This window comes from Synchiropus splendidus, chromosome 1 (genome assembly GCF_027744825.2).
Source record: "Synchiropus splendidus isolate RoL2022-P1 chromosome 1, RoL_Sspl_1.0, whole genome shotgun sequence".
NCBI lineage: Eukaryota > Metazoa > Chordata > Actinopteri > Syngnathiformes > Callionymidae > Synchiropus > Synchiropus splendidus.
In genome coordinates, this window is record NC_071334.1 from 70,589,043 (window position 1) to 70,616,198 (window position 27,156).

At 53.7% G+C, this 27,156-nt stretch overlaps 1 protein-coding gene and 1 long non-coding RNA gene across 3 annotated transcripts; one reads left to right on the plus strand and one right to left on the minus strand.

Annotated features, from left to right (window-relative positions):
- Positions 1–873: 873 nt before the first annotated feature.
- Positions 874–25,617, minus strand: gab2 (GRB2-associated binding protein 2). Of its 2 annotated transcripts, none has more exons than XM_053853461.1 (10): positions 25,177–25,617; positions 12,885–13,185; positions 8,033–8,252; positions 5,960–6,525; positions 4,840–4,937; positions 4,215–4,494; positions 4,043–4,133; positions 3,622–3,718; positions 3,428–3,547; positions 874–3,363 (listed from the first exon to the last, which is right to left on the minus strand). In XM_053853461.1, exons 1-10 carry the CDS (start codon positions 25,246–25,248, stop codon positions 3,220–3,222), a joined length of 1,989 nt encoding a protein of 662 aa, XP_053709436.1. In that variant the 5' UTR covers positions 25,249–25,617; the 3' UTR covers positions 874–3,219. The 2 variants fall into 2 exon arrangements, with proteins under 2 accessions (XP_053709436.1, XP_053709435.1); XM_053853460.1 differs by having other exon boundaries at positions 876–3,363; positions 3,428–3,550; positions 25,177–25,616.
- Positions 25,576–26,756, plus strand: LOC128752344 (uncharacterized). Its single transcript, XR_008413654.1, has 3 exons — positions 25,576–25,677; positions 26,051–26,140; positions 26,260–26,756. It is a non-coding gene; the product is annotated as an uncharacterized LOC128752344 (long non-coding RNA).
- The last annotated feature ends 400 nt before the right edge of the window (positions 26,757–27,156 follow it).

The following is a 27,156-nucleotide window of genomic DNA, read 5'->3' on the forward strand; positions in this document are numbered from 1 at the left end:
GACACGTACGGGGCTTATTTTATATCGCACAAAAATCAAATAGACTCCACAGCAGATAATTATGTACATCTGAAGGTATTTTTAGTCGTTCAGTCATAAAAACAAAGCTCCGCACGTGTCAGCCAATCACGACGCCTTGTTCCACAGACTGAAGAGAAGAACGGTGTTTAGTGGAAATAAATGCTGCGCATGTGGTAGAAATCGCCTTGAAATCCTTAATTTCAATTTCATCTGGCTTATTAAAACATTAAAATGTCTATATATATCTATATATTCGTATATGCCGGACGTGACGTCATCGCCCCGCGGCAGGTAGGACACATGTGGTACCTGCACCGGTCGACACGGTTGTTTGGAGACGGCGGAGTGATTCTGAAGTGTGTGAGTGAAAAGCACTGAGTTATGTTGTTTGTCACGTGTGTGCACTTGTGCTCGTCATGTTGTTCGTTCATCAGTTCAGTAACGACATGACAGTCGCTTTGGTCTGGGGAATTGATATGGTTTAAAGGAGTTTCGACAGTTAGCCGCGAGTTAGCAGCATGCTATATGGGATTCATGCTAGCTCCCTGTCCAAACAGGCGAGTGCGTGAAGCCTCCGACTGGCCGTACCACGTGACCGTGACGTGACAGTTGAAAAAAAACTTTTTTTTAAATAAAAATAAGTGAAATTAGATGTTGCAGTGTGTGTACATCTCACCCACGTCAAACGTCTCAAACACCATTATAGCGTTGCCCCCATCTATGTCTGATATAGAGGGTTTTCACAGCGCGTCATCAAACCCGGAAGGTGCCATGTTGGAGATGCTCACTGCTCAGCACAGCACAGCGGCACTGAAGGCGATTCTGCAGCGAAAAATGGTGAATTCCGGTCGTGTTTTGGGTTGTACGAATCGTTCCGATCGTGAAAAACATTTGGAATTGTATCGACTTCTGAAAGTCATGACAAATGAAAGAGAACAATGCCAGAAGTTGTCAGAAGAAAGGAGGCACTTGTGGTTCGCAAAGCTGAACCAGGACCTTGGTGGCAAAACAGTGGATCACATCCGAATATTGTGCTCATTAAAAAAGGAAAAGTATAGCCTAAATGACTTAATTTTCATTGTATTGGTGTGGAAGAGAACACACAGAACATGTTTATTGATGCCAACCCACAGTTTTCAGAACGTTCCCTTAAAAAGCTATTTCTCTCTCACACACACACTCAAAATGGAACCTCAAAATATTTAAATCACATTCTCATATAAGGTGCAAATGTGTCGATGACTCGGTATAACAGTTCCCTGACCCATCCGCACACCATGTGGCTACACGCCTCCGAACTCCGGTGACAGTTCAGCTCCTCGGCGGTGGATGGAATAGGTGAAGAAACAGGTCACTGACGATATCAGGATACGTCACCGACGGCAGAGTGTCCGGGTCGTCGTCCACCCACCACGACGGAGCCAACTCTTACGGCTCTGCACCACTATTGAAGCTCAACTCTTCCAAGTGTCGCACATTTTCCTGTTAAGTCCCTCTCTGTGTCACGTCACTCCCAACCCGTTTCGACGAGCCTTTCTTGTTTTTTTTTTTTTTTTTGCATTTTTCCATCGCACTCCGTTCACAGTCTATGGGGATGTTTACAAAGAGGACCTCCAACCTGGCGGCTTCCGGGTTGGATGACGCGGTGACGACGCGCCGTGAAAACCCTCGATTGTTGATGACAATCCTACTGGAAGCTTTGGGCAACTGGACTTCCTGCTTGCAGAATCTTATAATGTCCACTTGGTGGAGCCAGAGCGCGAGTGAACCAAGTCCTCTAAACGCCTCAGTGCTTCAGGAAGCTTCATCACGATTTAGGTTCTTGATAACATACTCCTCAAATTCATATCAATACTGAACTTGAATACGGTCTGCTCTGTGTCCTGACCGACGCGCTCAAGTGTGTGCTCCCACCGATGGTCCGTCCACACACAGCACACTCTCCTACACTGGAGGAACCTGAACCCACCTCCGGTGCAGGAGGTGAGTTGCAGATGAAAGACTCCAACAAGAGTTTGCAGCTCAGCTTTATTCTCTCGCCTCCGTCTTATATGGCTTCACAGACTTGGTTTGCAAACCTCCACACACAATAAATTAATAAGTTAACACACAAGCGGCTTCACAGCAGTAGCAGTGGTTACATGGAGCTCAGGAGGGCGTCACCGAGTGACTCGGGACCTGACTCCTCTGCTCACGAGTCTCAACCTAAAAAAAAAAAAATCATAAGAAAATATAAAAAGCCTTAAAAATGGTAGAAAAATCAGGACGGTGATTCTCAGAGACCATGAGCGCAGCATCAGGGTCTGAGGTGGTTCCAGCCCACACTGAAATACTGGACCCGGCTCCACTCCTCAAGCCGTGGGAGGATTTCCTCAGCGGCACAAAACGGCAACGCAAGGCAAAGAAACCTGGAGTCATGAGACCAAACCTGAGTTGGCCCCCGCCTGTCGCCCAGCTAGCTGGGACAGAAGCCACGCGAGCAGAAGAAAAGGAAGCGCGTGCCAGGACTGGAGAGACGAGCGCTTCCAGGGCACTTGGGGCGTTCTACAGGGAGTGGTTCGGAACGGTTCGGGAAGGTCGACTCCTCCACGCTGGCTCCACTAGGAAGTCGGATAAAGTCGTCAGTCACACGCACGACGACGTCTCACCTCGTCGCCGAACTACTACACATCAGTACCAGCAACGTTGGAAGAGGAAAGTCTCACGTGCAGTGAAGGTCGCGCCATGCTAGCTGGACAACAGCACTGAGGTCTTCACTTCACGCGTCACCAGAACCACGGACGTGACTCGGGATCCAGCGCTCAGTCACGCTTCCTGAGAATGAAGTGACTCGCGTGGTGGTCACCACTCGGTGGTCTGCTGGGAGTTGAACCGTCAACCCGAGCAGCACGACTGACGCTCGGTCGAAGCTCACGTCGCATTGGCCGACGGCTGTGGTCGGGCTCCACAGGAGAACCTCAGGCTCGGCACTAAGGTTTGTGGTTGATGGTAGAAATGGAGGTTCGTGAAGGTCAGGTTCTGAGTGAGCGCAGGGGGGCGTGGTCTGCGGAGCGACACCCTGAAGTCACCTTGGTCAGGGAGTTTTCAGTCGTAGTGAGAGGTGACAGGTCAGAACCAGGTCCATCAGAGGTCAGAAGGTCACTCAGAGCAGCCGAAACTGGAAGTGGCCTGAAGTCCTGACCTGAACCCAGCTTCAGGTCAGGACTTGACCGCTTTGGCCGGCTCGGCCGACTGCCGGACGTCGGTCCACTCCTGCATGGTGCTCTGCAGCGCCTGGGTCTTCTCCTTGTCCACCTGCACGTAGTCCACCTTCTCGTCCGACGCCACGGACGAGGTGGATGGCTGAGGGCGAGAAACGGAAGCCTGAGTGGCGCCGCCGTCATGGGTCTGTGTGCCGCTGGCCTACCTTTCGGTGCGGGCCGGGCGAGCCGGGCTGAAAGTCCAGCGCCAGATAGTCCACGTTCCCGCTCTTCCGGAGCGCCGGGCTGCTGGTGCCGCTCATGGCGGGCGAGGTGGACGCCGGGTTCTGCTGTTGAGGGCCAGAAGCTTGTCAGACGGCGAGCGGGGTCAGTGAAGGCTGCGCCAGTGTCCCAGACTCACCATGGCCACGTAGTTCTCCTCGCTCTCTGCAGAGTCGGTGCTGGTGATGCTCTGAGTGGAGACGGGTCGACCCGAGGTCATGGAGTTCATGGCCGACCTGCAGTCCAGCAGAGCATGAGTGTGGTCTGAGAGCGACCCGTGCAGGTACCAGACGTGTCCCACCTGCCGCGGAGTGATGACGTCACATCTGGCACATACCGTCTCTGTTTCTTTAATGTTTCAATGAGCCAGAGGAAAGTGAAATAAAGGATGTCAAGGCGATTTCTACCACATGCGCAGCATTTATTTCCACTAAACAGCATGTTTGACATCGAATCTTTTGCCAAGAGACGGTATGTGCCGGATGTGACGTCATCACTCTGCGGCAGGTGGGACACGTTAGGTGTGTGTGTGTGTGTGTGTGCGTGCGTGCGTGTCTCACATGGGTCGGGTCCAGGACAGGGTGACCGGGCTCTTGAACGGCAGCTCGTCGATGAAGCCGTTGCTCTTCAGGTCCAGAGGAGTGGGTTTGGCTGAGGAGCAGCAGAACCAGGGTCGGTCACCGCGCGGCTCTCTGCAGAGTCAGGACTGACGCATGCGCGACGGAAACTCACACTTCCTGTTGGGTTTGAGGTTGCGGTTGATGGGCGGCGGCGTGACCTCGCTGAGCCGGCCAGGTCGCTGGCTCGCTGAGGCGCTGCTGCCCTTGCGGGACGGCAAGGTGGCGGAGAACCCCGGGAAGTCGAAGTGGGCCGGGCCGGGGCTCATGGGGATGTAGACGTTCTTGGGGCTGTCGGCCAGCGCCGCGCTGAGCGGCGAGGAGCCGGGGTTCATGGGAACGTAGTTGTCGTCTGAGTTTCCGCTGTCGGAGCGGGTCAGGGGGGTTCTGGTCCTCTGTGGAGGCACAGGTGATGGCGTGAGACCAGTGGGACTCACACACGGGTCGTCACCAAGTCATCTGATGATCTTCTCTTATACAGATCCCGTGGTCATCTCTGACGAGCCACTGGGGGGCGCTCACCGCACAAAGTTGAACATCCACGACAGCAACATTAGCGCAGCGTGTAACTGTGTGTGCGCATGCGCCAGTGAGTGAACCCTGTATATCTGCACTTGTGGGAAGCACTTCTCGGAAACAGCTTCTGTGTTGCTGGTGTGTGTGTGTGATTAAGCTTCAGTTGGAGGGTGAAAACATCCAAATAACTGACGTTAACAAACGTGTGTGTGCGAGCGACTCACCAGATACGAGCTGAAGCCGTCGTTGACCGACTCCACCGACTGACCCGAGCTGTTGAAGAGGACCGGGCGGTGCTGACTGTTGGTCTCGAAAGACGAGCCTGAGCAGAGTCACAGCACCGCGTCAGCAACACACACCGTTACTCGGTCACACAACACGTGTACATGCTAGCTCAGCCCAGCTACTGGCTACATGCTAGCTTAGCCCCGCTATCGGCTACATGTTAGCTTAGCCCAGCTACTGGCTACATGCTATCTTAGCCCAGCTACTGGCTACATGCTAGCTTAGCCCCGCTATCAGCTACATGCTAGCTCAGCCCAGCTACTGGCTACATGCTAGCTTAGCCCCGCTATCGGCTACATGTTAGCTTAGCCCAGCTACTGGCTACATGCTATCTTAGCCCAGCTACTGGCTACATGCTAGCTTAGTCCAGCTACTGGCTACATGGTAGCTCAGCCCAGCTACTGGCTACATGCTAGCTTAGCCCCGCTATCGGCTACATGTTGGCTTAGCCCAGCTACTGGCTACATGCTAGCTCAGCCCAGCTACTGGCTACATGCTAGCTTAGCCCCGCTATCGGCTACATGTTGGCTTAGCCCAGCTACTGGCTACATGCTAGCTTAGTCCAGCTACTGGCTACATGTTAGCTTAGCCCATCTACTGGCTACATGCTAGCTTAGTCCAGCTACTGGCTACATGTTAGCTTAGCCCATCTACTGGCTACATGCTAGCTTAGTCCAGCTACTGGCTACATGGTAGCTTAGCCCAGCTACTGGCTACATGCTAGCTCAACCCAGCTACTGGCTACATGCTATCTTAGCCCCGCTATCGGCTACATGTTAGCTTAGCCCAGATACTGGCTACATGCTAGCTGGGTCCAGCTACTGGCTACATGCTAGCTTAGTACAGCTACTGGCTAGTCCAACTCAGAGAAACTCCAGTTTCTTTCCAGTAGTCAGACTAAGCAGTTTACATGCATTTTAAAAGTGAAATTTTAGCCGGACTAATGTGATGATTTGGTTTTTTGATCATGTGACCGTGCTCGCCGTGTTATGAAGCCCAACAACAGGAAGTTGAGCGGTTTGCACCGCACCAGTGTGTGGCGAGGAGCTCTGGATTCACCTCGGTGCAGCCGGATGTTCTCCACGGCCGGCAGCGTGTTCCTGCGCGGGATGACCGACGCGGCGGACGTGGTGTCTCCGTTCTGGCTGCCCACGGACTGAGGACTTCCCCACTGACTCTCCGAGCCCTGGCTGGGCTTGGGCGGCCGAGGCGGGGGGGCGCAGGAGGACTCGGAGCTGGACGGGGTCAAGGCGTTGTGGTTGCTGTCGAAGGCACGGGGGATTTGGTAGAAGGATCCGGGCGGCGTGGGCAGGTCGTAGTTGTCGGCGGCGGCGAGGGCGTTGCAGGGCGTCTGGAAGGTGTAGACCTCCTCGCTCTCCAGCTCGGTCTCGCTGTGGGCCGACGCCTCGGAGCTGTAGCCCCGGGGGAAGACGTAGCAGGCCTCCGGGAGCGAGTCCTCGCTGGACGCCGCCGGGTGCTTCCCGGGCTTGGGCAGGCTGTAGAAGCCGTGCAGCTGCGCCCCCATCCCGTTCAGACAGTGCGAGAAGCCGTGAGAGAGTTTCTGGGCCGCCGAGTCGCTGCCGAGGAGCAGGTTACTGCGGGAGGCCTGGGAGAAGCTGGCACTCCTGAAACACAGAGACCGGGCAGGCGTCAGCACCAGACCACGCCAGACTGCAGCTCCCTCTTGAAAACAACAACAACAACAACAACGGCCTCCGAGTAAGTGACTTCACTCATGACTGTCTCAGCGAGTTTATCAGCCGAGAGTGTCAGTTCCACCTCATGTGTCCGGAGATGGAGGCGGGCGAAAGGATGACACAGGATGATCATGCTTTCTCTGTCATTTGTTCCTGGTAATAGCCAAAATAGTCGAGTGTCAGTTGCTACCATTTTCCACCAATTCAAAGGGATTTTCTACAGGACTTTCAGCTCAGGTTCCTCTGGTGGTTATGAGCCTCAGGATTCTTTCAGTGAACCAAGTGAGCCGGGCTTAAAAAAGGTTGAAAACCGCTGCGAACGTGTGTCTTTCAATGAACAGCTGATGCTGAAGCTCAGAGATGAATGCAGGCGAGTCCCTGACTGTCCACTGGGTGTCGCCGCAGATGTTGACGTGTTCCACTGCAGTTTCCCACAGCTCCACTCGTGACCTGCAGGCTGACGTCACAAGGCCCCAATAAACCTCAGATCCAGATCAACAGCGGCTGGGAGTCGACTTTTTGAGCTCGTGAGTGACGAGGGTCACATGATGGACTGGACCTCTGGGCCGTGACATCACCGTGACCGGATCAGCTGAAGCAGACGTCACAGGTAGGGTGGTGGGGGTTCGATTCCCCGCCTCCGCACGGCAGATTTACGCTCTGGCCCGCTGTCACGCGGGTCGCTGCGTGATGAATTGCCGCCTCAGCCTCAGCCTCATCGCTCATCGACCGAGGGCGGGAAACGTGAGGAGACTGCTGAGGAGGAGAAACTGCAGAGTCGGCTGCCGCTGGCAGGAAGCAGCTCATTGTGAACCGCTGAGGCTTGTTACAGAGGGAGCCCTCTGGTGGACGCCAACAACACCGCGTCTATCAAACTGGATTCACGTTGCGCCTCGCTGTCAACCACTCGACAACAAGTCTCCAGGTCAGTGAGTGAAGTCACTTCAGAGCTCACACTCGACACCTGAGAAGCGACAGACTCGCAGAACCAGAAGGCTTGGTTTAAGTTTCATAAAACGCACGCGCTTGAATGAAGAGGAAAAAAAGTCGCTTGTAGAAACATCAATTCAATTGTCACGGAATTCAAGGTCCTTGAAAGCGTGCTGCGCGTCCTGGAAGTAAGACGCATGAGACAAACAGCTGACTTGATCATGCTCGGAGGAACGACGCAGGTGTTTGCCTCTGTATATTTGTGATCACCAACAGACGGCAAACATGAAGAACATTCGTATTTTCCATATAGAAACAGGAACGAAATGTGGTACGCTGCATCTAAGTGCATCAGGCCTGAGCACTGGAACTCAGCAGGGTCAAAGGCCTGCAGCAGCCCCGGCCACATGACAGGGCCGGCGGCTCCAGGAAGCGGCAGCCCCCTGCGCGCTGACCTGCTCTATGTGATAACAGGAAACAGGACGCGTGCGGGTCGCGACCTCACCGTGCGCCCTCCGTCTTCCTGCTCATGCACTGGTGGAGGAGGAGGTAGTCCTGGGGGGCGCTGTGGGGCAGCGAGCTGTGGTGGGCGTGTCGCACCGGCACATCGAAGGTGAAGAGGACCGGCTGGCTGGAGTGGACGGGTCCGGCCGACTTCCTGTCGGCGCTCAGCGAGCCGCCCACGTCGGCGCCGACCGAGCGCGGCAGCTGTTGCAGCCGTCCGTCTGCAGAGGAGAGAACCAGAGGTCACTTGAGGTCACCGTCACTCAGCAAGGCGCGAACTCAAGTACGCACGCGGCGTAAGCAGCTCGCGGAGATCACGTGCACTACTGTGCCGCTAAAAAGCGTGATGATGTCATGACATTTAGCCAAAGCAGCAGCGCGATACTAGCTCACTTGTTGGCTACAAGATGACATGCTGACAAACAAGAACGCTTGGGACGGGGATCAACAGCTAAACGTCGCTCCAGCGTAGCGGGCCGTGCTAACGCGACGCCTTGTTCACGTAGCACAAGCATAGGTGTGTTGCTAAGCTAATTAAAACAGTTTGGGCAGATGAGGTGGCGCGTGACAGCCGTCCGCCGCCGCTCGCTCGCGTTCCTCTTCTTCTGGGGAGGAGAAGAGCAGCAGCGCTAACACGACCTTGTCTTGTACTCAGCGGCTCTCAGTCCACTTCCGATCAATAGAGATGAGGGACTAGCCTCGCGGGACCAAAGCAAATAGCCCTGCTGCTCTGGGGGAGGAGGGGGAGGGAGGGGGGGATTCCAGTGGGCCCTTAGATTGATTTGATGGAGATGATTTGAGAGAGAGGGAGAGGGAACAGAGAGAAACAGGAATCAAGCAAGCAAGAGAGACAGAAGGAGAGACAGGGAGAGAGGGATGGAGAGAGGTACAGAGAGGGGAGAGAGATACAGAGGGATCAAGCAGGAGAAAGAGACAGAGGGAGAGAGAGAAAGAGGTGAGTGAGAGAGAGGGGGAGTGAGAAAGAGAGAGAGAGAGAGAGAGAGAGAGAGAGAGAGACATGGGGACAGAGGGGGAGTGAGAAAGAAAGAGAGAGGGAGAGAGCAAGTGAGAGAGAGAGAGACATGGGGACAGAGGGGGCTTGAGAGAGAGGGGAGAGAGAGAAACAGAGGGAGAGAGAGAGTCCATTTGCTGAATGAGGTCACATCCAGCCTGAGGGGGGACCAGGCCTGTGCTGTGGGGGGGGTGTCCACTCCATCAGCACACACGGGCCGGGACGCCCCTCATCCCCGCACTAATGACCCTCAATTAGGCCATTGTTCCCAGCGACTCTCCTCCTCCTCCTCCTCCATCACGGCGGCACTGACACACGACTGATCTATCGATCGGACCCTGCCCTCCCCTCCCCCCACACCAGCTGGATCCAGCTTTCGCTCCTCACGGCTGCTGCGGACTCTGGCTGCATCAGCATCTCATGGTTCTGACCCGTGAGGAGAGAGAGGCCCCTGGAGGCCACTGAAGTGGCACCACGTCCGTCTGACCCAGTACCGTGCTGGTCTCCACCTCCAGAGCCGGGGCCCTGGGTTCTGCTCCGGCGGCCTCTCAGTGGAGTCGGTGGAGCTTCCAGAGGGGGGCAGCTGGTCCCCTGGACCACAGGAGCTGGGGCCCGACCCCCCAGCCAAGTGTTCTGGACCTCGTGATGCCGCAGGACCAGTTATGAACACCAGAACTGAGCATCAGAGGACGTGGAATCAGAGTCACGTGTGAGAGACGCCACAGTCACATCAAACGGGCCTCAGACATTCCTGAGCCCAAACAGAACCACGCGGGTCACGGAGGTCCCAGTTCAGGAACCTCCTCTGCTCCTCATCCAATAGATGCTCCTGTCAGGAGGCCAGTTCTACATCCCAGAGGTCACTGCGTACAAGGCCGCCTTTGTCGTCGTGGGGGCGGGGCCTGGGCAGGCACTTCCTGTCCAGTGATGGCGGGAAGCATGAACCTCTAATGTGATGAAAGCATCATTGACTCCAAACGTCTACTTCCTGCCATCTTGGATTGGGGCGAGACCACTGGAACGCAACGTGAGCGATGTCAGTTGATCAGTTGAGATGGGGTCGCAGGTGTGGAGCGGCAGCCATTTTTGTAGTCCTTAATGCTCCGTCTCAGTAAAACAGAGCTTCTTGAACTGATCATAAACATTGGTGAGTCAGTTGGAGCAAAGTGCAGGAGAAATGGAAAGACTTCCTGAACACCTGCAGCTCCCTCAAGGACTGCAGGGGGCGCCAGAGTTTGAGAGTCTCACAGTAACCAGTTTAGCTCTCAGGGCCTCACAGACTCTTCCCGTCTCACTTGGGTCGACCCCCTTGACCACTCGAACCTGCTGCATGGCTGGGCCCTGACCACCAGGGGGCGGAGCCAGGCAAGGCCAGGACCTATTCTCACTGATGGAGGGAACACAGAGCGAGCCTGAGGTGCCGTGCTACACATGTTAGCATGCTATAGATGTTAGCATGACGGCGTGAGGCGACCCCGCAGAGGGGGGCCCAGAGGGCTCCTTCCCTCAGGAACCGAGCCAGTGGAGTCAGAGCCGAACTCCAGTCGTCGAGGACGAGCGAAACCATCGGCTCAGCTGACGCCAGTGATTTCAGGCTCATCATGAAACCAATGTTTCTGAGATGAGAAGGAAAACTCCTCGTTCCAAGACACTAGCGTCTCGTGTCGTTTGTCAATCGGACTGAGCTCAGCAGGTCGCAGCTGCTATATATATATATATATATTAGTGGTGGGACTTTAATGAGTCAATTACGATTAATAATTACAACATTATTACGATTAATTAATTACAAAAAAATATATATATATATTTATTTTTTTCTTTTGTTCAGGGATGGCTCCATCATTGGATTCAGTCATATATCAGATTCATTCACACTGAAAAATGTGGCTTCTTGTGGCAAATATTCTGATACCATTCAACTGAGATGAATTGAGATGAATTCATCACAATTCTCCAACTAACTAGATTTTTTAAAATCTCACTCCTAATACATATATATATATATGTGTGTGTGTGTGTGTGTATATCAGACTTTTTCTCTCTTTATTCTTACATGTATTAATATTCTTGTGAGGACCGGTCTTTTAGCCATGTGTTTTGGAGGGTTAGGTTTCAGGGGAGAGGCTGGGGAAAGGGTGATGGTGGTCCCCACAAAGCATAAAGATGTGACTGTGCGTGAGTTCAAACGGCCGATGAGGAGCCGAACAAAGCCTGTGATTGACAAGACAGTGTTCCATTCATTAGATTGTGCTCGGGGGCAGGTCTCCCCAACACACACACACACACACACACACACACACACATCTGTTTGCCTTCCTATCTTAGTGAGGACCATCACCCTTTCCCCAGCCTCTCCCCCTAAACACAGGGCTCACCTGAACCAGGAGTCGGGACCAAGAAGCCAGTTAGAACCACCTGGTTATTTTGCAGTTTCAGTGAAGGGTTGGTCCCCACATGTACAGCTAAGCAGACACACACACACACACACACACAGCCATGGAAGTGAGTCTCTCCTCCCAGTGATGGCTGCGGAGGCTGAAACTGCAGTGTAAAATCAATACCAACAGAAGGCGGTGAGCAGAGCTGCCATGTTGGAGCGCAGCCTCAGATAAACACCGTCCTTCCCTGCTGCCATGTTGGGTCTGGAGGTCTTGATGCCACTCTGGACACCAGTCACCGTCAAAGACAGGACCCCACCTGAGTCAAGGCCGGAACGTCAAGTCAAGTCACACAGTCTGAGGCCCCTCGACCTCCAGGTCCCTGGCGAGTGACCCCCGACACCAGACCTCCCCCCTGCTGCTTTCAGACGAAGACACACGGGGTCAGAGGACCAGAGGACCGGAGCTCCAGATCCAGCTGCCACAACTGGACCAAGCTGCCTTCAGAGGAGAGGGACCATGTGACCCTCTGCGGGACAGGTCTGGTTCTGAACAGACCAAACAACGACTCTGAAACACCCTGAGGAGTCTGTCTCGGAACCACGAGTCAGCAGTCGTTCAAGTCTCTCCGCGTCTGACTGGACCTCAGGAGAAGACGCTCAGCGTGAGGATGAGGAGCCACACAGTGAAACGCTCGCTGCCATATGACAGCAGCTAGACAGGAAGTGGGACCAACTTAACAGGAAGTGGGCCCAACCAGACAGGAAGTCTCGCTTCACCTCTAACTTGCAGTATAAACAAGATTAGCATCAGAAACAAGACTGAAACCCTCATCACCTGGAGAGACACAGATTTATGCGAAATTTGAATAAGTGGAAAATGGCAAACATGGAGCTTAATAAAGAGAGCGAAACAATGTGGCGATAAAAAACTCATCCAGGGGGATATGGAATGACAGGGGGGAGGTTTAAAACCTCCTGCACACGCTGCACTCTTAGCTTGGAATGGAAACACAAGTGGCTTCTGCTTCTCAGTAGCTTGATGCTAGCTTGAGCTTAAGCTGTGAGGCGGCCTGACCAAGTCAGCAGAGCGACTTGTTGACTGTTGCGCTCTCATCTGCACATCTGCTTTGGATCATCTGGCCGTGTCGCACTTCACAGACGATTGACCATGTGGAGCCACGCTAACGTCTCACAGCGGCCAGATGGCAGCGGCTCCGGCGCCATGAGACGACCTCCGCTATCATGCCACCACGGTGAGGCTCACCTGGAGCCGACATGCTAGCAACATTTCCACACTTGGCTCAGGTGCGAACACAACGGAAGCACTCACTGGAAGCTCACGCCGCTGACGACAGCAATGCTAACCATTTCTGGAAGACACTGCACTTGGAAGACCTTCTACAGCGGCCGACGGCGACACACTGGAAAGCAAGACGCGGCTGGCGAGAGGAATCGTACCGCTGTTGTCGTCCGACTGGTTGAAGCCACACAGCTGGCAGATGGAGCGAACCCACTTGTTCATCTCCACCTCCGTCTCGGCCACCAGGTAGAAGGTCCGGTCGGAGGTCTTGATGTCGAAGACGAAGCTGTCCTGGAACTCCTTCCTCTTGAAGGTCAGCCCGGCGTCCACCTGCTCGCAGCAGTGCAGGTCGATGACCCGGATGGGCTTCTTGGAGTGGTCGTTCTTGTAGTACTCCAGGACGTCGGGGTCGCCGCTCATGCGGCCGCTGCGGAGGATGAACCAGCGCTTCTTCCAGGCCTGCGGGGAGAGGAGAGTGAGAGGTGCTCACACACAGCTGAGACACACACACACACAGACACGCACCAGCCTCACAGCCCAGCGTGTGTGTGTGTGTGGTCTACAGGTTGATCAACACTTCCTGCGCTGCGTCACACATCAACAACAACTTCCTTCAAACCTCCATAAAAAAAAACTGCGTCCCTGTTGAATAAAAATAATAACTGCATTAGAAACAGAAACAATAATTAGCCTAACTCCATTACAAAATTCAAAAATAACAATATTGGCTGCCATAGCTTCTTACAATAGGTGTTTATGTTTCCTGAGTGTCTCCTCAAGATCAGGCCTTTAGCTTGGACTCTGAAACAGGGCGTCCAAAGCTTTGCTCGTGCAGCGAACAGCAACGCTCCCCAGCGCAGCCCGCTGCACGGCAGTAGGGACGTGGGGGAGGAGCTTCCTGCCCAAATCTTCCGCCCACTAAAAAGCCCTGAGTTAGTTTAGTAACCAACTGTTTACAGTGTGGAACTTAATCTGCAGTTTCCTCCTGTCACCAGCGTCACACATCCCACCAACCACAGCGCTTCCATGCCGTGAGTCTGGTGATTTGCCAGATGTGGAGAACCGCCAGATTACAAACATGGTGGCCAAGCTACGGCTGCAAAAGGCTCGAGAATAGACAGATTTCGATCATATTTTGTGAAATTACTGGGTTGAAACACTCTTCCTATGGAGAGCAGTGTGTTGACTGTAGGTTTGGGTGATAGGGACCAAAAAAGTTATCAGGATAAATGTCATTTCAGCGATAACGATAATGATCAGGATAAAGCCATGTTCCTTCTCCTCCATGTGTTGGACACTACAGTCTCACTGTTTGATGATGGAACTCAGGAGTGGAGTTTGTCTCCAACACCATGGTTTGTTGACGTCTCAATAGAAGAGTGAACTCTGCAGTGCAGAGATGAGAAACTCAATGTTTCAGGTCTCTGGTAGAAGCCGCTGGTGTCTGACAGGCTGCTCTGCCAGCTTTATTTAGGGCTTCAATGGAGCCCTCTGTCTGTCTGTCTGTCTGTCTGCTGTGTCTCATGTCTCTGAACAGTTGAACTATGGAGCAGTCTGGACACAGTTCCTAGATGCTGCTGAAGAAACATGAGAAACCATCGGGTGAAGAAATGATCATGGAGTCAGAGTCTATTCTCCAGATCATGATCCAAACTGTCAGTCCTTTGTCTTGTGGGATGAAAAACCTTCTCACAATTCTCCATGAAGCAAAGAGGTTCCTCTCCAGAAAGCCTTCGGCGTGCAGCGGGTCGGCCCCGGGGCCTCCTCCCACTGGCTGGATGATAACATCGTTGTCACCTGGCGACTGCTGCTTTAGCCTCGCGTGCCAAATGCACCATACGATGACTGGAGTCTCTAGCGCCACCAGTCCCAGCGGCTGCTGGAGGAGGAGGGATGGAGTGCCTCCTGCCCCGGTGCCACCCCTGGCCCGGAGTCAGCAGCAGAGAGAAGCCAGACTGGTTCCTGACAGGTGTGAGAGGCGAGTCACTTGAGCAAACACCACGTGTCACAGGACCGGGAGTCTCCTCGCAGAGTCAGTGGCTGTGACGCACGCCGTCATGGCTGCGGGCTGGTGAGCGGAGGAAGACTCGCCGGGAAGGGAAATGGAGGCCGGGTGGGCGGTCGGCAGGAGGGGTGGAGAGGGAGGGGGTTGGACATGTGCCAGTGATGCGCTTCCGCGCTGCGCTCCCCCGACCCTCCCCCCACCGCTGCAAGGCTCTTCACAACAGAAGCTCCAGGAAACGTCTCCTAGCTAACGTGTCAGCTGCAGAGAGGGGGCGCCCTCGAACCAAACTATCTGCAAGGCTGACGGGTGAGAGACAAATATATCAAGTCACATGACCCGACCTTTCCTCAAAAACTCTCCAGCTCCAACCCGTGACCAGAGTCCCAGCAGCTGAGTCTCCGCTGGAGTGGGTGAGTCACGGTCAGCTCTGACAGGCCTCAGCTGGAGTTCAGATGACTCCCTTCTCTGAGGACCAGTGCTGCGCGGCCTCAGCTCCTAAATCTCCTCTCTCTATAAATATTTAAGCAGCCGCCGGCGCACAGGTCCGGAGCCACGACAGCGCCGGGCCGAGTCACTGGCTTCATGCACAGCGACTTGTGGAGTTGGACCGGAGCCCGTGTGCAGAGGTCGGCCACTGGCTCACCAGGGGCTCTCAGTGTAGGTTCCTGCCACGACATCACGGCGTGTCACCGCCACAACAACAACAACAACCGACCAACATCTCCCAGTGAGTCAGTTGGAAAGAACGGAATCCGTTAGCGACACGACGCAACTCGTGGCGGTCCTCACAGAGGACATGCCAAAGCAAGGGGCATGACCCCACCAGAGTGGCAGGAGAGGAGAGGAAGTGAAGCCAGCAAGGCCGGGTCCAACAGCTCAAGAATGACGGAGCTGCTTCTGGGAGAACGCTGACCGTGCGAAAAGGGAAGCGCTGACTCAGCCATTTTCAGGCAGAAGCGGCGCCACAACGCGGCTCTCAGAACCGTTTTAGATCTAACACGGCGGAGGTGCTGGAGTAGGACCATGGCTGCACTCGAGGGACCTGCTGTCCCCCACCCCCCCTCATCCAAGCAACACTGAGGGTGTAGAACACAGGGAACTGGCCTCTTTAGCAAGTGGACTGGATGAAGCTAGCGCTGCGTCCGGCGAGTCTGTGATGGGTCAGGACACTCGCATGACTAGCTAACTGCAGGTCAACCAACCGGGGCTGAGCTCAGCCGCAGGACTCTGCACACACCACACATGATCATTGGGAGTCGTAGTGAGTCAGTAATAACTGAGTCTAACTCTCCGTCCAAGATGGCTGCCCTCCTCACATTCTGCACTGGAAGATGACTTCCTGGGTTCCAACGATGATCCCAGGTCCATGTTCAGACCCGGCTGGACCATGACCAGAGCAGGTCCAGACCCAGAACAGGCAAGGATCAGGTCCAGACCTGCATCAGATCAAGGTCTAGACCTGGACAAAGTCCAGTCCCTGACCAGGCCTAGGTATAGGTCAGGACCAGGTCCAGACCCAAACAAGGGGCAGACATGGTCCAGATCAGACCCAGGCTGGACCAGTTCAGACCCAGATCTGGTTCAGATCCAGACCGGACCCCTACCCAGGGTGGATCAGGTCCAGACCCACACCAGGACCAGACCAAGTCCAGACCCAGAGCAGGTTGAGGTCCAGACCTGAACAAAGTCCAGTCCCAGAGCAACAGCAGCCACAGGTCTATTTCCGACCTGAGGAAGGAAGCCCTCTGCAAACAAATCCACAGGCAACAATATTCAGCATCTAAAAAAAGAAGGATCAAACATGCCTCTATTTCTGCCGACAACAATGGGTTTGGGGGAAAACCAACAAGCTCTGGGTTCACATGAAGATACAGCGGCGCAGACGTGACCTTCACCAGTCGCACCTCGCTGGAGTGGCTTTGGCTCGTGTTCTTCTTCTGGAGTCCACTTCAACGTTGAGGATCTTCTGGAGCCACCTGAGACCAGAACATCTGAGGGGCCCCGAGCCTCGAGGATGACGTCACCACAGAAGCGAGCAGCACGGCCTGCGGGCGCGGCTCCGACACCTGTTTACTGTCAGGATCATCTGGTGTACAACCGCCACGAGAGGTTCCCTGGTGGATCCAGGCTAAACAATCGTCTGAGGCGTGTCGTCACACCTGCGTGCGTGTGTCGTAGTAGTAGCTGAGTCAACAGCCCCGATGACGAACGTCAGTCAACATGTTTTCAAACGTCTGTGAGCAAACACGCCGGCCATGTTATTCCAGGTAAGGATCGCTCTATTGACCCACAAGATTAGCCTGCAGAACACACACACACACAGCTGCACAAACAGCAGAGCCGCCGCCATCCAGGCGAGCCCTGCCTGCACCAGACGCACCCGGGCTCCAGAGGGCTCCAGGCTCAGAGCCGGGCCACCGGACCCGCGGCTGACTGGACACCAGCCGACGCCCACAAAGCTCACCGGCCCACGATAATATCACGCTACGCCACCGCTGATATGTTGCAAGAGTTTCCATCAATGATATATGGTGATGTGTGTGAGTGAAACCACCTCCAGTCCTGTCAAGTAAAGTTCAGCTAGTTTGAGTCTGTCTGTTCAACTGTGACCGTGATGGAAACGCGCTGTCATGAACCGTGATGCGTCGTACAAGTATAAGTACAAGTGGGACCAGAGATTCTGCTGTGAAGCTCTAGAGTCCAAGACCCTGGAGCCCTGGATCATCTGTGTTAAGAACCTGCGGCACTTGTGAGAACAGCAGGTGAAGCTACTGAGTATGACCAGCTCCGATCCAGACGTCCGACCCACGAACCCCCCGACCCTCCACGACGTCCTTGGATGAACCCCTCAGGAAGGAGGGCGACACCTGCATCACCCTGCTGTTGATTCAGACTGAAGCAAACCACTTCAGAGGTCTGAAGACCACCTCACCATCTGCCCCAGCTTCTCGACGCTGTCCTGGATCAGTCCAGTGATGAACTTGTGACCGTGGGACGCCCTCATTGAAAGCCAGCTTCCACCCAGGACACTCACACCCACGCACAGTTGAGAGCCATCAGTGACACTTCAGACTGTGGGAGGAAACCAGAGTGCCCAGAGGAAACAGGCACGTTGAGATGATACACAGAAAAGGTGGAAGCCATGAGCATCTTGGGGTCACCCCAGGGGTGGAGGGCGACAGAGAGGGAGGAGCTTGTGATCACAGGCTCGCAGCGTGGCAAGATGGCAGCGGCGGCTGAAACAAGTTCATCTGGAACGCCGCGCAATATGATGATTTTATTGACTTTGCACAAGAGTCTACTTTATGTGCCGAGCAGTAAAACAGTGGGTGACGACAACTGCCGGCTCGGCACCGCAGACTGGAGCAGGCTGCCACCACCTGCCTCGGTTGTCGGTCAGCGCCACCTGGAGTGGAGGAGAAGATGAAAGGGTTGAGGAGGACACCCAGTCCAGTTGGGCTCAAACAAGGCGCTCACGTTTCCTCCCAGGGTCCCAGGCTCCACCTTGAGGAGACAAGACCCGGACTGACCCGCATACGTGGGCGAGGGCTTCAGCAAGGACAGGAAGTGGGAGCTTCAGCAAGGACACTGTGAGGTGACTCTGGACCTGGACCCGCAGAACCAACCTCTCGGATGGTTGGGCTCAGTCCAGACCAGCGTCTCAGTCCAGGTGGCTCCGGACAGTTCAGAATCTGTTGTGAGTTTTTGTCCAGTGGGAGGAAACCTGGAGCTCATAGGCCTGAACACCTCTGAGGGTGGGGCCAGCATCTGCTCATCGCTCCCTCAGGACCTCCAATCACAGTGCAGCAGCCATGAAACTGGCACGTCGGCGCCAGCTCACTCCCTTCCACTGACCCTTGACACTGCTGGGATGACATCATGGCTGTGACTCACTGGGAGCATCAGATATTGATCCAGGACGAGCTCCGTCCCATCAGGCCGCAGGTCATGTGACCCCTCTCTCTTCTGACTCCAGCTGCGCGTCAGGGAAACACAGCGTGACGCTCGAGTTTTTTCGACAGGACGAGGACCCTCACGTGAATCTTCCGGTTCCCTCCTAGTATGTTTTCATGTGTTTATCTTGGGCCCATCACTCACTCGAGTCAGCTGACTGATGCTGACTCCATGTTGCCGCGCTAGTTTCCCATTATAAACAACATTACTCACAGTTCCCCCTTATCTGAGTTCTATCACAGACTCGGTTGCCGTGACCCGGGAAGCTCAGAACCGCGGCAGCTGAACACGTGAGCGTGTTTGCTGAGTCCTAACCCTAACCCTAACCGTCCCTGAGAACCTGAGAGTCCCACACACATCCAAGTGAGTCCGTGTGACAGGACAGACTCAGGGACTCAAGCTACACAGCAGCAGGACTTCTGGGTCAGAACCGTGGGTAAAGCAGCTCGGAAGAACCTGGACACCACACCACGCAACACCGATGGTGAGGAGGCCAGTTCACGTCACGAGTCAGAAGGTGAGTAGCCGTCAGGAGGACAAGTGCTCCGCCTGGAGGAAGACCATTTGATGACCTTGTCTCCGGATCACATGAGCCACATACGACGCTCCAGGTAGCCTGTGACACATGAGGCTGACTGGATCTTGATGAGGCGTGTGAAACCCCCGGCAGAACTCTGCGCTGGCTCCAGTCTTCCTCATCAGTCGTCGCTGTAGCCACTGAGTACGGTGGCTGAGAAGTGCAAAACACTTTTACAAACTTTTCACAGCATTTTCATCCCTGCATTTTTAGGTTTATTTCCAAGTTTGTAAATGTGTTTCCAGAGGATGCAAATTTGCCAGAGAATCGTAGTCCAGTGTACCAATCGTGGGGGGATCGCCAGGGAGGCGACTAAATAAAAGATGTTGAAATTTACAAACTGTGAAAACACATTTTGGAAATGGAATAACAAAAAAAATATTTTGCTAAAACAGTTTGTAAATGTCTTTTGCCCTTCCCAGCCACCGTAACTGAGTCGAGTCCCATCACGCGCACTGACCCTTCAGGTCTAAACCAAAGAAAAAAAGACTTCCACAGTGGCGGCCGCTGTTCCTGCTCTGGGATCTGTGTCACAACACTTCCTGTCGGCGCCGCCCCCACAGGAAGTCTGGCAGCTGTTATTGCTGCAATAATTGAGTTGGGACAGAGCAGATAGAAGGTCAGCGGCGACCGCGGCGGACGACAGGAAGCTGAGAGCAGCGCGCGACACATGACAGATGGCAGCGCCCCAGAGGTGACACCAGGGACCCCTGGGGCCACTCCTCAGGCGGGGACATCTGAGACTCCAGTGTTGAGGAGTCTCGGTCCCAGCACCATGCTCACACTGGACTCACGAGTCACTGGAGTCAGGGGCAGGTCAGTGGCTCTGTGAGCTCATCCAAGCACCAGGGTCAGAGTCATGTCGGGCTGCAACGATGAGTTGACGTCATCGATAACGTCGACAACAAAAATTCGTCCAACTCTTGTGTGTCGATGCGTCGTGTTGGTGTAAAGACACACGGGCCGCAGGACGGGCATCCAGAACTGGTTGTTATTGAGAAGCAGTGAGGAACGATCACCTTCTCTGAATCATTAGGATATGTTCATTTCTGCTCCTTTCATTGGTTCCTGACTGAGGTCCGAGTCCAACTGACCTCCGTCCCAGGCTCCGCCTCACCACCTCCCACTCAGCGCCTCCGTCACAGTCACGGAGGAGTTGGAGCGGCGTAGTGTTCAAAAGTCTGGTTTGGTTTTGTTAGTGAAGATGACGCGTCTGAAGGACGAGCAAAGCCCTCCACACCATGGTAGAGTGACGGGAGAGAGTTTGGTCTGTGACGCCACACAGCTAACAGCTAGCATGTGGGTTAGCACGCAGCTAACTTGTTAGTTGGATGCAGTGAAGTGTCCTCAGTGTCTCTCTCCTCCTGAACTGAACTAGTGACTAGCTACACTGAACACGTGCTTTCAGGTTATGACTCAAATAAGACCTTTGGATGTGGATCAGATGTTAGATATGGGAGACACATGTGCAGAGTGATGACTTTAAATCCTTCTCAGGGACCAATAGAGAGCTCCGTTCTAAAGAGCCGCAGCTCTCTGTCCACGGCTTCATGCTCCACAGGGTGAAGACATGTTCCTGTGTCATGATGTTAACACACTTGTTTAATAATGTGTGGCGTCTGAGTGTCACAGTGAGAGGATATTAGCAGCTTTAGGTTCAACAGAAATTCAAAATAGCTCCAAACAAAGGTCATCGCGACGAGTCGACTAATGGAAAAAATCATGAACAGATTAGTCGGCACCAAAATAATCGTTAGCTGCAGCCCTAGAGTCATGGCCGCGGCGCTTTGACTCGCTAGGTAGCGGCACACAGGTCTGAACACAACAGTCCCTGACACACGGGTCCGTCTCAGGCATCGGGATGGTGAGCTGACCTCGGGACCTCTGGCTCTGTCAAGGTCATCCTGGAGCTCAAGGCTCGCGGCGCTGATCCGTGCACTGTGTTCGCATCTCTGACATCAAGGCATCTGCACAGCCTCCACTCTGGAGGAGCCGAGTCGCAAGTCCTGTCGAGGCCCACATGGCCCGAGCCCGGCCAGAACCAGACGTCGGCGATAGCATCAGCCTGGAATGCATCGAGCAGGTTTGTTTTGACGCGGGCCGCAGGCGCGGGTCCGACTGGATCCCGGAGACATCGACTCTGTGACGTGCCAGAGTGACTCATGAGCCGCACACCCGTGACTCATGTTGACAAGCGAGTTTATTCCCACCAAAGTCAACAGCAGACGTCAGAGCCGCCCGCAGGAAGCCAGCGAGGAATCACTGGGCAAACAGACGCGAGGACACGGCGTCCCGACAGCGCTCCTGACACTGGGCTCATCCCAACCTTCTGAGTCACCTCACTGCTCCACAGCAGAAGAGCCAGTGGAGGGAAACCACACAGGTGAGAGACGCTTCAACGAGAACAGACTGTGACTGAGACGAAGCACCTGCAGAGTTACGACGTGATCCCATGAGAAAGGTGGAAATATGTGGATCACGTGTGGAATTGAAGTACGTAAGAAATGGATGGAAATTATGGGTGGGATTCGATTAAAAAATTAATCTAGTTAATGAGAGAATTTGTGATGAATTCATCTCAATTCATCTCAGTTCAATGGCATCAGAATATTTGCCACAAGAAGCCACATTTTTCAGTGTGAATGAATCTGGTCTATAACTGAATCCAATGATGGAGCCGAACAGACATTTAGACAACAACATATTGTTTATTCTGCACCAGTCTGACAATAAACCACCATGATGCTCTGTTCAAGTCTTGATCTCGCCCGAGTTCAACTGAAGCTCTGTTCAAGTCTTGATCTCACCCAGGTTCAACTGAAGCTCTGTTCAAGTCTTCATCTCACCCGAGTTCAACTGAAGCTCTGTTCAAGTCTCGATCTCACCCGAGTTCAACCGAAGCTCTGTTCAAGTCTTGATCTCACCCGAGTTCAACTGAAGCTCTGTTCAAGTCTTGATCTCACCCGAGTTCAACTGAAGCTCTGTTCAAGTCTCGATCTCGCCCGAGTTCAACCGAAGCTCTGTTCAAGTCTCGATCTCGCCCGAGTTCAACCGAAGCTCTGTTCAAGTCTCGATCTAGCCCGAGTTCAACCGAAGCTCTGTTCAAGTCTCGATCTCGCCCGAGTTCAACTGAAGCTCTGTTCAAGTCTCGATCTCGCCCGAGTTCAACCGAAGCTCTGTTCAAGTCTCGAGAATATCTGGATCAGAATGTCCAGTCCATTCAGAGTGGTGGAAACCCTGGACATAGTGTAGAGAAAAACCTCCCTGAACCAAAGCAAACAGATGCTTTTGTTTGCTTAGGTTCAGGGAGGATTCCTCCATGTTTGTTGTTGTTGTTCTCATCCTAGCTGCCAGGTGTCTGCTGCATCAGTGGCATCAGTGGAGCAGGAACTCCTGCACTGACAGAGGGTCCCTGCTGTCTGGAGAGCAAACTGGTCCGTTCAATTCAATAAAATTAAATTATCTTTGTTGTAATTAATTAATCGTAATAATGTGGTAATTAATCAATCGTAATTAACTTGTTGAAGTCCCATCACTAATTATATATATATATATATATATATATATATATATATATATATATATATATATATATATATATATAAAGCAACAATTTCATGTTGAGTAACAGATTCAATATAAAAATGAAGATGGTGAAAAATGACAAATAAAAAAGGGAAATGGAAGAAAAGATGAGGCGCAGGTGCAGAGTGTGGCGGGAAAAATGGTGTGAATACGGAGAAAACCAGAGGATCGTGTGTTTCTATCAGCACATGAACACGAACCAAGGAAGGAAGGACGAGACTCTGACCGGCTTGGTGTTCACTCATGCCGCCACTAGATGTCACTCACGCCTACAGCTGCAACCATCCAGCGTCAGAACCAGACGTGAACCTTGAACCGTGGCGACTGGACCAGGTGAATCATTTAGAGCACACTCACGCTTGAGCGGTGTGTCAGTGTGTGAGAGCTGAAACTGAGAGAGAGAACTGAGACTCTAAACAAGTCCGATTCGGACGTGTCGGCTCCTGTCTCAACTGCCGCATGTTTGCATGTGATTTGCATACGAGCTGACGCCCGGCGACCACCTGACCTGGATCCACCTTCACCCCCCACCCCACCCCCACCCAAGTCTACTGGCTGTCAATCATTTCAGCGAGCAGCTACTGATTCGTAGACTCCAGTGGAGGGATGAGTGAGGCAGAGCTGCTGGGTTCATCAAAACAACGTTAGCGACATGCTAACTCTTCTGGCTGCGAGGTGAAGGAAATACATCTGGGTCAGAAGACAGCAATCCTGAGAGCACATAGTCCCGATTGTCTCCGGCCCGGACCTTAAGTGAAAGGAATTCCAGAGTCCCGACTCGCGATCCCATGACGCCGTTCTCTGGCGTGTTGTCTCGCACGCTACAATGACACCCGGGGTCAGAGTCCACACGCTCCTGAGGACGTGTGTCCTGCTCTCTGCAGGTTCCAGTGCCAGAGAAGGTTCTGGGTGAGAGGGTTCTGTCAGCCGGACCTGCCCACTGGAGCAGCTCCACCAGAGTCTCAGACTCCTCTGAAGGTGGAACGTGGGTGTTTGGCTGTGAGGAGGATCAGCACCTCTGAGTCCAGACCACAATCCTGTCCTCAGTCTTAGACCTCCTGGGAGAAAAGCTCTGGGACGGACTGAAGGAACGACGAGGTTCACCAAGCTCCAGATGCCCCATGACACCTTCCCACACAGCTGCGCTCTTCACTGAGTCTCTGATCGACGACTGCTGTCCTCAGATTCATGGAGTCCACTGGATCAGACCCTGAGCTCCGAGCACAAACGGCTGCCAGCTGTACTCACCCCCCCACCACATCCATCCTATTACCCGACGCTGCTAATAAAAACCTTTATCTGCTGTTGTGGCTCCTCTAGGTTTGATGACCTCACAATGGTTCATCTGGCCACCGGGTTCACGGACCTCACAAGCAGCTGTGTGGTATCACCCCCCCCCGTGACCCCGCACCCCGGGTGGCCACAAATCTGCTGCTCACATGAGCAGACAAAACGATGACAAGGCACTTGTTTTGTCTCACTCTGATCCGTCACAACCGTCAGCAGGTCACATGACCGCAGCTCACTGCCTTCAGCGGCTTCAGTGCTAAAGTGGAACTTCACGCTGAAAACAACAGCCAGACCATGGTCTCCGCCTGCGTCACGTGACCGCTCACAGTCAGCCGGAGAACTTTGCGCTGCTCAGACTCCAGGGGGCGCCAAAAAGCCCATCCTACTTCTGACACCACTCCAAACGCTCACTGTCGTGCCACCTGCTGGAACACCGCCAGTCCGCGGGCCATGGATTGACGCCGCCGGGAGTCAAGGCGCAGAGTCCTGTCCAGTAACTCCTGCAGTCATTGCTCGTGAAGCAAGAGGCGTTCCGTTATTCTAGAAGTTTGACACTGAGGGACGACGTGAGCTTCAACCTACTGGACCTTCACGATTGATGACTCGTGCCTGCTTTGTCTTCCGACACCGAACTGTCACCAGAGTGGCGCTGAAAACCTCCAGTGCGGCGGAGCCTGCGGTGCGGGCCACAGCCTCTCACGGGCTTTTGCTTGTGTCAACACGGTGTCATGGGTTGAACCTTAACACCATGTGCACCGACATCCAACAGTGACGCGGTGAATCGCCACGCCACTCCACCATGAACCTGTCAAATCCGGCTTCAAAACCAAAGCGTCTTTGACGTCCATGCTTGAGAAGAAGCGTGGTAGCACTAGAAGGTTCGAGGACGCTGCCTCGTTCAGCTCATCTGCGGTTTGTTTTGGTGGGAATCACGTGATTTGAGGGCATCAAACCCAAGTAGCAGCGCGTCATCCCGACGGCCCGGTGAGGTGGCCGTGGTCAGGTGCCGCACCTGGAGCCCACACGCCGCAACACTCACATATCTGCGGAGCTTCTTCTCCGGCGGCGACTTCCTCAGCCAGCCCTGCAGGACGACCTCTCCGCCGCTCATCGTGTCTCCTCCTCCTCTTCCTCACTGGCTCATGACGGTTGCTGCAGCAGGTTAAAGAGCCGCCGGCGCTTCCGTCCCGGGTCCCCCCATCCGACGAAGAGCCACTCCTCGGTGAGACGGCAGAGCTCCAACGACCTCCGGGATGTGGGTCAGCGGCGGCGGCGCCCGGAGAGCGGAGCGGAGCGGAGGGTGGACTCGACTGATGCGGCGAGGAAGTGTCACACTTTGTTTTCCAACTCTCACCACGCCCACAGGCGGGAGGGCGGGGCCGCTGCCGCGCGCCTCCTTTACCAGTCACGAACCAGACGCGGCACTTTCTCGCAGATGCGTCGCTGAACTGGAGCTGGGCGAGTCCAGGAAGCGCCGCTCAAGACACCGCGGCTCCGGCTCCAAGTGAGCTCGACGTGCAGAGGTTTCAACTGCCACCGCGTGAGTTTGGGACGGGCGGGAAAGATTGGAGAGGACCGCCATCTAGTGGAGCGCGCGTGCCATGAGCAACATCGCTCCAGAAGCTCGGCTCTCATGAGCGTTTTTCCACCTTCTGCTGCTTCAGCCGTCACCCAGCATGGCTGCTGAGTCTGTGTGCACCTCTCAAGTGAATCGTGAAAGCTGAAAGGAAAACTCACAGCCGCTCACAGTTCCAACTTCCACCCAAATACTCCCAAGACACTTGAATGAACGTGTGTGTCAGGTCCAACAGCCGCATCTCCAGTGACGCGTTGCAAGTGTGATGGGTTTTATGTTTAACTTTTACATCCAGTCTGTTAAAAGGCTCAGCCATGATGCTTCATACTTCTTTCAGAAGCTGGCAGAGTGGCGGCAGCTGTGACTCATGTTCTCTTCTGTGTTCGATGTTGGTCCTCGATGGTTCAGCATCCGGGAAGAAAATCAGGTCTGTAGAGTCATTTGGTTCCGAGTTAGGTAGCTGTACAGTTCCTTCACAAGAAGCACACACTGAAGCACAAGACCTGTTCCCCGCTTTCAGGGAACTAAAATCCATCTGTTTTGCAGGTCTGTCCCTGGGTTGGATGCCAGTGATACCTGAGGTAGCAGTATGTCTGCGGTGATGAGGTCACATGGGTCTGCTCTCGACCTCCATCCTCTGGTGCGCCTGCACTTCATAGTCAGAAATGCTGTTGTTTTCCCATCTGCTGGCCACGTCCGGATCATCCAATGGTCAAGTGTGGCACAGCGTCTCGGTCGGCAACATCTCAGCCATGACATGCGACCACAGCTACCAGCAGACCACCTCTCTCTCTGGGGTTTTAGCTCCCACACAGCTGAGCAGAGGATTGATGAGCTTGGTCGCAACATTCCAAAACACAGTTCACACGTTCAATCGATCAAAGTGAAACAATAACGCTATCTGAATATTAAATATGAAGTATCAAAGATCAGGCTGATAATCGTGGAAATTATATATTATAGGGCCAATAATCACAGCATATGACGCCAATAAATACAAAACACATAATTAATTTACAGCTATAATAATCACCAACTGTAATGTTCCCCCCAAATCAATTTTCAAAATAAAGATGCGATCGCAAATGAACGTTTTCTGGGTTCCTTTGCTAGAGTTCTATCTTTATTTTCTTCTGCTCGATTTCAGTGACAACAACATTCTTGTTTATATATTGTAGTGTATGGACTGTTTATTCCACGGCAGTGACATCACCTGTTGTGCCAGCGCGTTGATCTGTCTGTCTAAAGTGACGCTCCGACCACTTGCTGGTAAGGTTGTGTTGTACGAAGCTCTGCCTCTGTTTGGATTATTTGCAAAGACACCACATATATTTACACTGGAGCGACGTGTCATCACTTTAACAGTGCAAACTGGTGTCTCCTCCTTTGACTTTAACGCAATGCAGTCAGAGCTCGACCTGTTCCAAGATGGCCGCTCTGTAG

What these genes read in the sequence shown, in the direction of transcription:
- gab2 (XM_053853460.1), bottom strand. Translation starts at nt 25,248, where the DNA reads ATGAGCGGCGGAGAGGTCGTCCTGCAGGGCTGGCTGAGGAAGTCGCCG. An exon ending in CCAGTCGGACGACAACAGCG is followed by an intron (nt 8,253 to 12,884) that starts GTACGATTCCTC and finishes TCTCCTCTGCAG; the next exon opens with ACGGACGGCTGCAACAGCTG. An exon ending in AGGAGAACTACGTGGCCATG is followed by an intron (nt 3,551 to 3,621) that starts GTGAGTCTGGGA and finishes GGCCCTCAACAG; the next exon opens with CAGAACCCGGCGTCCACCTC.